The following is a 15,114-nucleotide window of genomic DNA, read 5'->3' as shown; positions in this document are numbered from 1 at the left end:
GAAACTTTTTTTCAAAAGTCAAGAAGCAATAAAGACTTTATCAAGTATACAAATATTGAGGGAATTTTTTTTTCAGTAGACCTGCCTTGCAAGAAATATTTTTTAAAACTTCTTCAGATCCTTAGCCAGTTTGGCTCAGTGAATAGAGCGCCAGCCTGCAGACTAAAGGGTCCCAGGTTCAATTCTGGTCAAGGGTACATGCCCTGGTTGCAGGCTCAATCCCCAGTGGGGGCCGTGCAGGAGGCAGCTGATCAATGATTCTCTCTCATCATTGATGTTTCTATCTCTCCCTTCCTCTCTGAAATCAATAAAAATATATTTTTTAAAAAACATCAGAGAGAAGGAAAATGCTAAAGGTCAAAAACTCAAAAAGCATGGGGGAAGGAGTAAGTGAAGGGAAAGTAAAAAGTTATTTTTCTTATTCTTAGTCAACCTAACAGATAAGTTTGTTCAGAATAACAGTAGAAATAAAAATAATAGATCATATATGCTTATATATAATGCTGATGTACACTTATGTATAAGTGAAATGAATGAAAAAAATGATAGAGGGGTGGGGGGAAGGAATTAGGAACATGTTGTTATTATGAGGTACTTACACTACCTGTGAAGCCATACAGCATTATTTAAAAGTGGACTTGGACTAATTCTAAATGTATATTGCAAATTGTAGGGCAATCACTAAAAAAAGTAAAATAATTTCTAGAAAGGCACAAACTACCAAAACTGACTCACAAAAAAATAGAAAATCTGAATAGATCTACAACAAGTAAAGAGGTTGAATTACTATTCAAAACAACTTGTCATAAGTTAAAGCCTAGGACGAGATGGCTGATTCTACCAAAAGTTTAAAAAATGCATACCAATCCTTCACAAACGCTTAAAATTTTGGAAAAGAAGTGCAAAGTTAGAGTGTACACTTTCCAATTTCAAAACTCACTGCAAAACTATAGTAACAAGAAAGTTTAGTATTGGCATAGGATAGATACATAGATCAATGGAATAGAATTGAGTGTCCAGAAATGAACTTATGGTCAATTGATTTTTGACAAGCATAACATAACAAGACATTTCAAAAGAAAAAAAAATAGCCTTTTCAACAAATGGTGTTGGGACCACTGGATATCTACTTGCAAAAGAAAGAATTTGTATTCCTACTTCACACCACATACAAAAATTAACTCAAAATTGATTCAAGTCTTAAAATTACAAAACTTTAAATGAAAACAAAGAAGGAAATCTTCATGACCTTGGATTCATCCATGAAATCTTGGATGACATCAAAAGCACAAGCAGAAAGAGAAAAAAATAGAGAAATTAGAATTTATGATAATTTAAAAATCTGTGTGACAAAAGGACATTATCAAAAAAGTAAAAAAGCCCTAACCGGTTTGGCTCAGTGGATAGGGCATCGGCCTGCGGACTGAAGGGTCCCAGGTTCCATTTTTGGTCAAAGGCATGTACCTTGGTTGCAGGCACATCCCCAGTAGGAGGTGTGCAAGAGGCAGCTGATCGATGTTTCTCTCTCGTGGATGTTTCTAACTTTCTCTCCCTTCCTCTCTGTAAAAAATCAATAAAATATGTTTTTTTAAAAAGTGAAAAAACAACCCACAGAATGGGAGGAATATTTACAAATTATACATCTGATGAGGAATATATAAAAAACTCTTACAACTCAATAATAAAAATAATCAATTAAAAGTTGGGAAAATATTTGAATAGACATTTCTCCAAAGAAGATATACATGTGGCCAATGAGCACACAAAAATATGCTCAACATCATTAACCACTAGGGAAATGCTAATCAAAACCACAATGAGATACTACTTCACACTCATTAGAGTGGTTACAATAAAAAGAAAAAGAAAATATACAATAAGTATTGTTGCAAAGGTGGAGAAACTGGAACCCTCATACATTGCCAATTGGAATGTTAAAAGGTGTAGATGCTGTGGAAAACAGTGTACCAGTTCCTCAAAAAGTTAGACATAAAGGTACCAAATGACCCAGCAATTCCACTCCTAGGGAAATTAAAACATATGTCCACACAAAAATTTGCACATGAATTTTCACAGCAGCATTATTTATAATAACCAAGAAGTGGAAATAATTCAAAGATCCATCAACTGATGAATGGATATACAAAACCTGGTATATCCATATGATGGAAGATTATCTAACCTAATAAAAGAGAAACATGCAAATTGACCGCACCTCCGCTACACCCAAGCCACGCCCACCAGCCAATCAGAGCGACTATATGCAAATTAACCCAACCAAGATGGCGGCCGGCAGCCACGGAGCTGGAGCAAGCAGGAGGCTTGGTTGCCCTGGTGATGGAGAAAGCCAAGCTTCCCGCCTGCCCTGGCCGGCTGTGGCCTCCACTCAAGGCAACAAAGTTTCAATTATAGAAGATAAATAAATCCCAGATACCTGCTTCCAGCCAGCCTCCACTGGGAGCTTGCATGGCTGGGGGCCATAGCCAGCCTGCAAACAGCCATCAGCCCCTCACCCAGGATGGCCACACCCTCATGGGGTGAGGGTCTCCCCTGGGGGCTTGGCCAGCCTACAAACAGCCATCAGCCCCTCACCCAGACTGGCCAGGCACCCCAGCAAGACCCCCCACCCTGAAGAGGCTTGGCCAGCCTGAAAACAGCCCTCAGCCCCTCACCCAGCCTGGCCAGGCACCCCAGTGGGGACCTCCACCCTGAAAGGGGTGTGGCCAGCCTGAAAACGGCCTTCAGCCCCTCACCCAGGCTGGCCAGGCACCCCAGTGGGGACCCCCACCCTGAAGGGGCTGTGGCCAGCCTGCAAATAGCCATCAGTCCCTCACCCAGGCTGCCCAGGCACCCCAGGGGGGACCCCACCCTGAAGGGGGTATGGCCAGCCTGAAAATGGCCCTCAGCCCCTCACCCAGGCTGACCAGGCACCCCAGCGGGACCCCCACCCTGATCCGGGACACCCTTCAGGGCAAACCAGCCGGCCCCCACCCATGCACCAGGCCTCTATCCTATATAATAAAAGGGTAATATGCAAATTGACCCTAACTGAAAAATGACTGGGAATGACTGGTCACTATGACACACTGACCACCAGGGGGCAGACACTCAATGCAGGAGCTGCCCCCTGGTGGTCAATGCGCTCTCTCAGGGGAAGCTCTGCTCAGCCACAAGCCAGGCTGACGGCTGCCAGTACAGCAGTGGTGGTGGGAGCCTCTCCTGCCTCCTCAGCAGCGCTAGGGATGTCCGACTGCAGCTTAGGTCTGCTCCCCGCTGGCAAGTGGACATCCCTCGAGGGCTCCCGGGCTGCCAGAGGGATGTCTGACTGCCAGCTTAGGCCCAATTCCCCCCCGAAGCCAGGCACAGGCCGGGCTGAGGGACCCCCCCCCCCCGCCCGAGTGCACAAATTTTTGTGCACTGGGCCTCTAGTTCAGCCATAAAAAGAAAGAACGTACTGACACATTCTACAGCATGGATGAACCTTGAAAACATTATGCTAAGTGAAAGAAGTGAGACACAAAAGAACAAATATTATATGAAATGTCCAGAATAGGCAAAATCCATAGAAACAAAAAGATTAGTGGTTGTCAAGGGCTTGGAAGGAGTACCTGCTAATGAGAATTTCTTATTAGGGTGGTGAAAATGTTATAAAATAAGCTAGTGGTGATCACACAACTCTGTTAATTTACTAAAAATCAGTGAATTTTACACTTTTAAATGGTAAGTTTAAAAGTGGTATGTGAATTATATGTCAATAAAGCTGCTATTTTAAAAATTCAAAGCACAAATTTCTCATCTGTCAATAAAACCTTCTGTTTATTTCTGACTTCAAGTCTTTATACAGTATCATGTCCCTCCAACTCAAATTTGTCCATCATTATAGCTCTCTGCCCAGCTGTGCTGTTGTTCATTGCAATACTTCAAGTAATTACTTACACTCATGTATTCATATTTATATTCTTAGAAATGGAAAGAACTGCACTAGAATTCAATGGTACCATATTATACTAAGCAAAAGGTAAAGCTCATATTCATATTGCTTTATTAAAAATATTTGTTTTTCTATATTATTTGTATAGGGGGAAAGGTGGTGACATACCTTCTCACTTATATTCAGGAGAGAATCAAATCAAGTTATCTAATCAACTCATTTTGTTCACATTTTTCTAAAAAGCCCATGTTTGATTGCCCAACCAGTGGTTGAGCATCGACCTATGAACCAGGAGGTCACGGTTCGATTCCCGGTCAGGGCACATGCCCAGGTTTCGAGCTCATTCCCCAGTGGAGGGCATGCAGAAGACAGCAGATCAATGATTTGCTTTCATCATTGATGTTTCTATCTTTCTCTCCCTCTCCCTTCCTCTCTGAAATCAATAGAAATATACTTATAAATAAATAAATAATTAGACCATATTTGGTAATGAGCCATCCACATCCTTACCCTCCTTTTAAGCACTGTTGTCTATAATTGTCACAGTACCAAAATTATAATGTCTGTTGAAAAAAAGAAAAACAAAATAAAAAACCAAACCAAATAACTTTTGCCTGAAGGGAATTTTTAAATTAGAAAAATCACAGATATTATTTACAGCATAAAATGTGATTTGTATATTGTAATAACTATGTATGGTGTCAGGTGGGTACTAGACTGATCAGGATGGTCCCATCATAAGGTATATAAATGTCTAATTATTATGTTAAACACCTGAAACTAATATAGTATTGCATGTCAACTGTAATTAAAAATTTAAAAATCATATTGACATATTTAAAAATGTGATTTGTAAACCAATTAAACAACTTTGTAATTTTTAAAACAATATAAGAAGCTTTAATTCCATGATTGCTATAATTCAACCTCCCTCTCCCCATTAAAACAGCTTTATCATTTTAACTTCCTTTAAAATGCTATTATCTGTGGCTCCTTTATTTATTTATTTATTTATTTATTTATTTATTTATTTTGAATTTTAGTGTCCTGGTGCATGGATTCATGCACATTGAAAGGAAATTAATTAGAAGAAATATTTTAATATTGCTATTCACATCTTGCTAATGAAAAGAAAATAGGATTCTACCGAGTCTCCTATCTACCTACTCCAGGACTTTTGTGAGGACCAAATGAGATGAGGCACGGGAAAACACTTCACAAACACTTGGTTAAACTGTAAAATGTTTGCACCTGGCTATAAAGCAAGTTGGGTTCATGGGCTGAAGAAACTCCAAGGATGCCAGTCGCTAGGGAGAGGAAGCCGGGCGTTGCTATGTGACGTCATTACCCAGCGCCCACAGCCACAGTTTCCAGGCTGGGCTGGGCTGTGGGCCGCATTTTGCACCATGGGGTCTTGGCAGCGTTGGCTGAAATTTGGTGGGGTGTCACTCTGGGGTGGTGGTGGGGCCTGTGTCCCACTTGGGGGAAGCCAAGTGTTGGTTTGTTGGCACCAGGTCCATGGTGCCATTTATTTTTAAATGGTCAGTGAGCATCATGGCAGCTCCTGTGTCGAGTGTCTGCCCCCTGGTGGTCAGTGTGCATCATAGCTACCAGTCGGATGGATGGATGCTTAGTCTTTTATATATATAGATTACAGTTGACATTCAATCTTATTTTGTATTTGTTTGAGGTGTACTATCTGGGGCTTTTGTAAAAGAAATCACTAAGATTTTGCAAGAAAGGTACCAACTGTCCTGTTCCAGTGGGTTTACTTGCTAGGTGAGGCAGCACACTTTTGAGGAGTTCCATCTCTGTTGAAACCACTAGCATGGGACACACAGAAGGCAAAGGTGAAGTAAGCAAGGAGACATTTCCTGTGCCTTTGAGTGAGTTCTGGAGAGCTAAACGTAATATGTACATTGAATTCATATTGTTACCAGTTTTGAGGATGGCTGAATGCTGAATTTATAAAACTAAATTGATAAGGGTGATTAATGAGTCCTTCATTAAATAATGCAAAAAAAGTTTTGAATGGTAATGCATTAAACAATACTGTTCATTCTGTGGTTTGAGAGGTAGACATGCTCATCAGGGTGAATGTTTGGGATTCTTTCCCAAATTTGCTTGGACATTTATTGCTTTTCTCAATCTCAAAAGACCAACTGATGAACTTCTGATACTGGTTCTTTATTTTTCAAACCACAGGACATCTACTGTAAAAGGATAAAAAGGGAAGCAGACAGAGAAGGCTATGTGCTCCCAAACAGAAGGCCTCAGTGGTGAGTCAGAAGGCAAGGAGTTTGGCAGGCCAACCAACTTCAGAGCAGTACAATTTGATCGAGATGAAATCCATTCAAATTTACTAAAATAGACCGTGTCCAGACATTGCCTTTGCTTCCCTGTCTCTGTCTTCACAAGGACAACTGAGTATCCTTTTGTTCAATTAACCTTTGACTAAATTCAGAACAAAACAGATGGTAAAAAGCCATAGAAAAAGAGGTGAAGGCCTTTTGTACCTCCATCCTAGGCTATTGATTTTCCACTAAAATATATTTCCTACATTTCCTGGAAAGTCTTTAGAGTGTGTTAATTTTTTTTATAACTCTGAGGGAAACAGTCATATAAGAATGAAGACATTATTTTATAAAGCTAATATGTATAAACAAAGGCTGAAAATAGAGATATGAAAACTATGATGGCCCCAGGAAAACTTAAATCAAATAAGAAACATATTATAGGATTTCTAAGATAATTATGATGCCTGTAAAAATGAGTTAATGTTGGTGAAGTCTTATGAGACTAAAAAAAGCAATATATTAATATACTGTATTTATGTTATATCTGACTTATATTCCAGTAGAGCCACCCATTTACATTCAAGTGCAGTAATTGACTTCACAAAACAGGCAGCACTATCCCCATTATTGACAGACAGACTCTGCAAAATACTGTCACCTCTTCTATCTACCTTCATCCCTCAGATGAAAAAGATGTATGGAAGAGTAAGACAAGATATTGGTAGGTAAAAAAGAAGAGGGAATATAGATAAGGAATAAATGGATAGATATGTAAGGTAGTTTAGGTTGTTGGATTTTAAAAAGGTGGCTGCACAGAGGATTTTCAGGGCAGTGAAAATACTCTGTACGATAATGATAGATACATGTCATTATACATTTGTCCAAACCTATAGATTGTGCAACACCAAGAGTGAACCCTAATGTAAACTATGCACTCTGGGTGATAATGATGTATCAATGTAGAGTTTTCATTTGTAACAAATGCACCACTCTAGTGGGAGATGCTGATAGTGGGGGAGACTGTGCATGTGCGTGGGCAGGGGGCATATGAAAAATCTCTGTAACTTCCACTTAATTTTGCTGTGAACCTAAAACTGCTCTAAAAATATAAAGTCTTTTTAAAAGGAGGGGCTGATAAGCACTATAAAAGGTAGAGAAAATTCAGGGTAGGAGCAAGTGGATAGATAAATGACTGAGAAAGAAAATAGGGGTAAGCAGAATGTGGGTGGCAAAAGCAAGGATTCCAGGTTTCCTGGAATTTTTATGTGATTAGCATGCCACAGACTTCTTCCCACCTTTCCAACTGCATATAGGTTCTGTGAGAAATACCCCTTAGGCATCTGTCACAAGTTATAATACAGTAGAAGAAAGTTAGAAAAAAATAAATAATACTAGTCATTATTGATTATATTTTTCTAATTGGAAGTAGGGAAATATCACCTCTCATTCTGCAGACAGATGCTCATTTCCAGAGTTGAAAATTAGTCTGTGAGTCCAGCCTATTTGTGGCAGCACAAACAATAGCAATCTTAAAGTGAGCTACACTAGTTGCAATGAATAAAGAATTCCACCTTCAGAGGGGCATCTGGATGGGGGAGAAATGGATTGTAGTCTACACTATGACCTGTAGGGATGGATTGTAGGCATGTACATTCCTACCTGGGTGAATCTGCTCATATAGTTCCCCTTGCCTGAATTCTCTCTCAGCTCATCTCTGCTTATCTGTCTCCTGACACACCTAGAATCCTATCTCTTCCATTCAACCTATCCCTTTGATGGTTCTCAAACTTTAGTTCAGTGAGCATCCAAATCACCTGGGGTGGAGGAAGGATGAGAAAGAGGCTGAGGAAGTTGTTAAAATACCTTTTCCTGGGATCTGTGGCCAGAGATTCTGATGTAGCAATGCCTTTTCCTGGGATCTGTGGCCAGAGATTCTGATGTAGCAAGTGTGGTGTGGGGCCTAGAGTTCTAAAGTTTTAACAAGCTCTTATGGGCTTCTGATGCAAAGGATCCCCAACCACATTTGGAGAAACTCATTTTAGGACCTTTTATAAATTTATATCATTCTCTGCCATGTGGCTTATGCTATCATGTCTGTACTGTCTTTCCCATAAGATTATGGGTGCCAAGAGCTAAGTACTGCATACAAACTAAGCTTGATAACTAATATAGATTCCTTTTTCTGTTCTTTACTTTTTCAGTTTTGTTGAGATATAATTGACAAAGAAAATTGTATATATTTAATATATACAACTTGATGTTTTAACATATGTATACATTGTAAAATGATTACAATTAAGCTAATTAACACACCCATTACCTCACATAGTTACCATTTTCTTTTGTTGTTCTTTATTTTTTAATCCCTCCTGGAATATGACATCAAGTTAAAAAGGACAACGAGGAGAAGGTAATTAGAAAAACAATTACTAAAAAAATGCTTTTTTTCAATGGTGAGAGAAGTTTAACAAATTGCATTGAATTTTGAGGAAAATGAAAGAACCAAGGTCAGGGACAGCAAAAGCCTCCATTGGCCTTCCATGTCCCTAAAGGATGCTAAACTCCATTCAAAACAACAAGCCAGGAGTGACTAAGCCTCAGTCAGACACATTAAATATGCCTCATTGCAGATGTTGGTCTGAACTGGGTGTCTAAAGCCATTTGATCACACTGAAGAATTTAACATTTAAAATTGATGTGCCACCAGAATCACTCCAAGGCTTGAATGGGCCTGAAATCCGCAGATAATTTCTTGGAAACTTGAAAAGGGGTGGGGGGTAGAATGTCTGAACACTTGCAAATTCTAAGAGTTCTCTATCCTGTCCAAGTTTATTGGATGTGATGGTTAATCTTATGTATCAATCATTATTTCTGGGTGTGTCTGTGAGGGTCTTTCCAGATGAAATGAATCAATAGACTAAAGAAAGCAAATTGCCTTGCTTGTGTGGGTGTGCATCATCTAATCTGTTGAGAGCCTGAATAGAACAAAAAGGTGGAAGAAGGCAGAATACATTCTCTGTCTGACTGCTCCAGTTGGGACATCAGTCTTCTGTTCTCAGAAAGGAAGTTACACTATTGGTTCTGATGCTTTTCAAGCCTTTGGACATCTTTCCAGGGTCTCCAGCTTGCAGATGACAGACTGTGGGACTTCTCAGCCACCATAGTTGTGTAAGCCAATTCCTTATAGTAAATCATTGGTTCTGTTTCTCTGGAGAACCCTGACTAATACACAGGACCAAAGTAAAGGGAACATGTGGACCTTCAAGGACTCACTGAATGAAAGAGTCTAAGAACATGTTTGGTCAGATAAGTGTTGTCAGGGTGTGAGGATAGAAAAATCTCCATAGGCCCTAACCGGTGGCTTAGTTGGTTAGAGCATTGTCCCAATATGCCAAGGTTGCGGATTTAATTTCCAGTCAGGGTACATACAAGAAGCAACCAATGAATGCAAAAATAAGTAAAACAACAAATTGATCTCTCTCTCTCTCTCTCTCTCTCTCTCTCTCTCTCTCCTCTTCCTCTTCCTCTCAAAAGTCAATTTTTATTTTTTTAAATATATTTATTGATTTCAGAGAGGAAGGGAGAGGAAGAGAGATAGAAACATCAATGATGACAGAGAATCATTGGACAGCTGCCTCCTGCACACCCCTTACTGGGGATCGAGCCCACAACTCAGGCATGCGCCCTTGACAGGAAATGAACCTGGGACCCTTCAGTCCCTGGGCCAATGCTTTATCTACTGAGCCAAATTGGTCAGGGCTCAAAAGTCAATTTTTTTTAAAAAAACTTTTTAAAAAAGAAGAATCTCCATAAAGGAGAAATAATAAAAAATGCATAGTTCCACCTGGCCAGTGTAGCTTCAGTTCCTATTTTTATTTTTTGAAATATATAAATATATAAATATGTATATATCCATATACATACATATATCCCAGGCTAGATATATGCACATGAGTACACACACACCTCCTACTTCAAAGAAAATTTGGCATGAGATTCACCAACATGTTAATAGTGACTATCTATAAGTGGTAGGATTACAAGTGATATTTATTTTCTTCTTTATGCTTTTTGTGTGTAACAAACAACAGTTAGTTATATGATGTTATGGAATCAGAAAAAAGTCCTATCTGTTTTTAAAAAATGGATGAAAAAATCCTTCACTGGTGTTCTTATAAAACTAGCAAAGAAAATATCTACAATTAATGACTCTTAGAGGGAAGAAGAGTTAATATAAGATCAATCATATAGGGACAATTTGCATGCGGGTAAACTTGATTTTCCAGATCTCCAAATACTATGGGAGGGCTAGAATTTTTTTTGATTTGTCTAAGCCAATCAACACAGATTGGGAGGATGATCAGAACACTCAGAACGTATTTTGAATTAATTGCCTCTAAAATTTTGCTTAAATACTCAAAGCAAAAGAAATGTGGATAAAAACAACAACAACCAACCCAAATCCCTTCATATACCTATCTAGTTGCAATAATATATCTAACTGGTCTCAATAATTCAGGAATATTAATAAGAAAGATCTAAAGCTCCTTCACAGGCCATCATGAGCTCCCCAAGGCATTCTATTTTCTTTATTATGCTTTGGGTTTTAGACAAAATCTATCAAAATTTAAAAATAAACATACAGGAGTGGGCAATATTAGGTTTAAGTTGTTTGTGAAATACAGTTTATTCTTGTATTAATTATTTCCCATATGAACTATAAACGTACTTTTGCCCACCCCTGTATGTGTGTGTGTGTATATATATATATATCTGTGTGTGTGTGTGTGTATATATATCTTTTGATTTAACAATTTAACTTCTATGAACTTAACCTACAAATCTTTATATACTTTGCCAAGTTACATGTAGAAGATGTTTACTGCTGAATTGTTTATAGTAGCAAGGAACTAGAAACAACATACATGAATTCCAATAGGAGGTGGATGATAAAAATAGAGTTTGTATATAGTATGTACAAGATTTACATAAGGCCCATAAGAATCACAGAGTTTAATCTGCCTTGGATAATTCCAGCAATATTATAAATTGGTAGAATCAACCGAGGCAGAGAGAGAGATAAAGCAGAACGATGGATGGTATGCTCCAAATCCACAGGGAAAAGAAGCTATGGTAATATATTCATCCACCATTTGAATGTGTCTTTCTTTGAAAATGAAATCATTGAGAGTCACCTAGAAGCTAAAAGAAGTGGTCAGAGTGGAAGGAATAAGGGAGCCTAGCTCTGTTGGGTAATATATTTTAACCTCAGAAATGTAAGAGAAAAAATAGTGACAAAATTGTCCTCGTTGATATGAAGTTCTGTCTTGATTTTTCATACCAGCTACTGCTGATAACATTATGGAGCAAATTCACTGAAGAGTGAAATTTATTTTTTTGAAACCAAATGTATAGAGATGTTTAAAAACTGTTCATCCATGCACAAAATGAAAGGAATATGCAGTACAAACACACATAGAACACTAGGTAAAAAGTGAAACTGTATTTCAGCAGTGCAGGGGTGTGGGGGAACGATGTGGCTACCAATCAGAGAAACTCAGAGGTTATCATAACATGACCTTTTCATTCAGGACTGGGCCAAGTCAGGAAAGGAGACATGAAGGAAAGCAGAGAGAATATTAGGGAAAATGATATTATGTCTTTTTCAAACAGGAACTTCTTTTGAGTATTGCACATGCCTTATCTATACCTAATATATTTTGACATAACTGTGTTCAAGCCAGAGCCATTTGATTCCTCCCTCTGTGCCAAAGGACAGCCTTCCTTTTGGCCTCTCCTCAAGAACAAAGCTGATAATATTTCAGAGGAAATCATAATGAATTGATCGATTCTAAAATAAAACCACAGTATGTAATCACTGAAAACTTACTGCATTAGAGGAACTTGATAATTCAGCTTCTAAATATCTGGTAAGTACTACTTTTTGTAATATTTTAAGCAATAAAGAAAATAAAAGTGGTAAAATATGCAAAAAAATAAATAAATATCTGGTAAGGCTATTTAGTGACAAAATTGACTACCTAACTGCTGAATTTCCTCATCATGTCTGTAATTTCTCTTTCACTACAGTTTAATAGGCTACAAATGAATTTTTCAGGACAGTAAATGTAAAACTTCCAGACATATATAAAAGGCCTACAATGAAGAGCTCTATTGTAATGCAGCTTATATTAGACCCTTGTGATGCAACTTTATCCAGTCTTCCATTTGTTTCACCTCAACACATCAGTGATCCAACAAGTGAAAAGTTTCCATATAGTCAAGAAAATTTTGTTCATCATCTGATCACTCACCACGGAATAATAATTCTTGGTAAGTGGAGTAGTTTCAAATCCTTTGATAGCCTTGGGGGAGAGAGGTCTCTCTGTGAAAAAAAAATTTAATTATATTAATATCATACAAGTATAAGATGAACATTTTATAACATAGGTCAACTAAAACACCATAAATATTATCAAGTGGAAAGATCAATGGAAATATACATTCCTAAACAAGAAACCATAATTTTACCAAACCACATATGGTCAAAGTTAGATCTTCTTATCCAGATCCATCAATTTCTGAGGGGGAGAATAAGACAAGGAGTTAAGGTTTAGCTACTTAATGCCAGGGTGGGGGCAAGAACTTCACTCCCAGCTTCAGGTTGTTCCACTCAGCTTATCAAAACAGATAAATAAGGAAGGCCAATGCTAACCAAATGCATATTTGTAACTTGCAACTTACAATTCAAGTATAATATAAATAATAGTAACCATACTTTCTTAGGGCTATCTACTGTGCCAAAAATAAAATAATCAGAATATATAATATACTAAAACAAGCAGAAAACTCTTCTCTTTTATGCATCATTTTAATATTAATACATTATGCTGTCTTTCTTTTACAAAGTTAATTTTACCTATTAAACTCATGACTAAGAGACATCCTAGTACCTTTTTCCTTTAGAAAAGAAAAGCAGTTAATAAAAATACAAGACATTGGTGATAAATGTTTAACAGTCACTACATACTATCTTTCCTACCCTCATTTTCTCCTTTGCTTCATTTTGTTTTATATTCCACTTTTATCTTGCTACATTGTATGTGGTTTTAACCTTTCTGAAGTATGAGGGAGTGTAAATAACCAAACAATATACTAACATCAGGCCTTGATTTTTCTTTTTTTTAATTATATTTTCTAGTTTTAAATCTATTACATATCCACCCTAAAAATGCAAAACATAGAAAATTTAGAAAAAAGAAAAACAACGGTTGGCCCATCACCCAGAGTAACATTTTGAAGTGTGTCTTCTCAAACATACAAACGGATCTTTCTTACTTTACCTACAGTTTTATAATTCTACTACTACAACATTATTTCATGGATGATTTCCCATTTAACCTTTATTTCTAATTATTATTATATTTAAAATATCCCTTATGTTTATTTGACCCATAACAGCTTTTAAAACATTTTTTATTTCTACAACAACCCTGTCAGGCAGAAATGATCTCATTTTGCAGGGGCCACTAAGGTTCAGAAAGGTGCTGTCAGCTGCCTAATGGTATGAATCCGGGAAACACAGGTGTGCTTTGATAAGGAGCTATGCTTCTAATCAACATGAGGTCCTGAGATAAAGCTATTGAAGGTTTCAATTGATGAGTAATTGTTCCTACTGGAGTTCAGAAAGACCATCAGTTTGACTTGGGGTGGTCAGAGAAGACCTTGCTGGGCAGAGGACACATGATCTGGCTCTGGAAGGTGGCTAGAATTCAAACAGGCATAGAAGACAGTAGGGAGTTTTGTAGTCAGGGAAGATTCCAGAAACACAGCTATAGTAATGACAATGCTCAAGGCAGAACTGTTCCTGTGATGGAGAATTGTACAGCTTTGCCAGGCTGAGCAGAGTGGAAACAAAGTAAAAAGGCAACAATGAGGGCCAATTCGATCATTTCCCAGTGATGACAAATGGGGTATGGCCAGTTTGAGGAAAGTTTATGCTATTTCAAGATCTGCCTGGATCCACTTGGTGGCTTCACAAGGCTTTACTGGGTGAACCTGAGCAATGTGGAACCACCTTGCCTATTACTTGAGATTGTAAGTGGCAGTGACAGTACTTGAACCCAAGTATTGCATTACCAAATCTGGTGTTCTTTCCAATACACCATGGTTTTGCACTCTTAGACATATTAAAAATTGACCATTACCAAATTCTTTTAGTTTTGTATTAGGCAAATTTTCTATAATGTAGCTATAATGGTTCTACTTAGAACTCAGTTGTTCTGTGGAATTATAATGTAAACCAGTATTGATAAAAATAAAACTTCTAGCCCGGCCGGCATGGCTCAGTGGTTGAGTGTCAACCTATAAACCAGGAGATCACAGTTCAATTCCCGGTCAGGGCACATGCCCGGATTGTGGGCTCGATCCCCAGTGTGAGGCGTGCAGGAGGCAGCCAGCCAATCAATGATTCTCTCTAATCATTGATGTTTCTATCTCTCGCTCCCTCTCCCTTACTGTCTAAAATCAATTGAAAATATATAATTAAAAATAAATAAATAAAACTTTCTAAAAATAACATCAAGATGTGGTTACCTTTCAAAAGCAAGGCCAAAGGGAAGAGTAAACAGTAATTAGAGCCTGCCAAGACATAGAAAAGGAAAGGAAAGGCCATAGGAATGGGTCTTTGTAATTGAAACAAAATGTTAACTAAGTAACTTAAAACTGAGAATCATGACTTGAAAAGAAAGAAGTGGCTGCCATGGAGATTACTGGGTGGATGAACATGATGTAAAAGAGCTGGTGCTTTGATAAGGTCAATAAAGTGTCAAACTCTAGCAGACTGACAAAAAAAGTGAGAAGACACAATACCATACGAGGAGTGAA

General features: G+C 38.0%; 1 protein-coding gene across 3 annotated transcripts in view; it reads right to left on the bottom strand.

Moving 5' to 3' along the window:
- ARHGEF6 (Rac/Cdc42 guanine nucleotide exchange factor 6) overlaps window positions 1–15,114 on the bottom strand; it is a 119,200-nt gene that overhangs the window by 53,707 nt on the left and 50,379 nt on the right. For all 3 annotated transcript variants that reach the window (XM_006082040.3, XM_006082041.3, XM_023757617.1), the window contains one exon: window positions 12,543–12,613. In XM_006082040.3, the coding sequence (XP_006082102.1) occupies window positions 12,543–12,613 (71 nt within the window). The remainder of the gene's footprint in view (window positions 1–12,542; window positions 12,614–15,114) is intronic.

Source organism: Myotis lucifugus, unplaced genomic scaffold (genome assembly GCF_000147115.1).
Source record: "Myotis lucifugus unplaced genomic scaffold, Myoluc2.0 scaffold_2, whole genome shotgun sequence".
NCBI lineage: Eukaryota > Metazoa > Chordata > Mammalia > Chiroptera > Vespertilionidae > Myotis > Myotis lucifugus.
The sequence above is the reverse complement of the archived record's forward strand: the minus strand, read 5'-3'. Positions and strand labels throughout refer to the sequence as shown.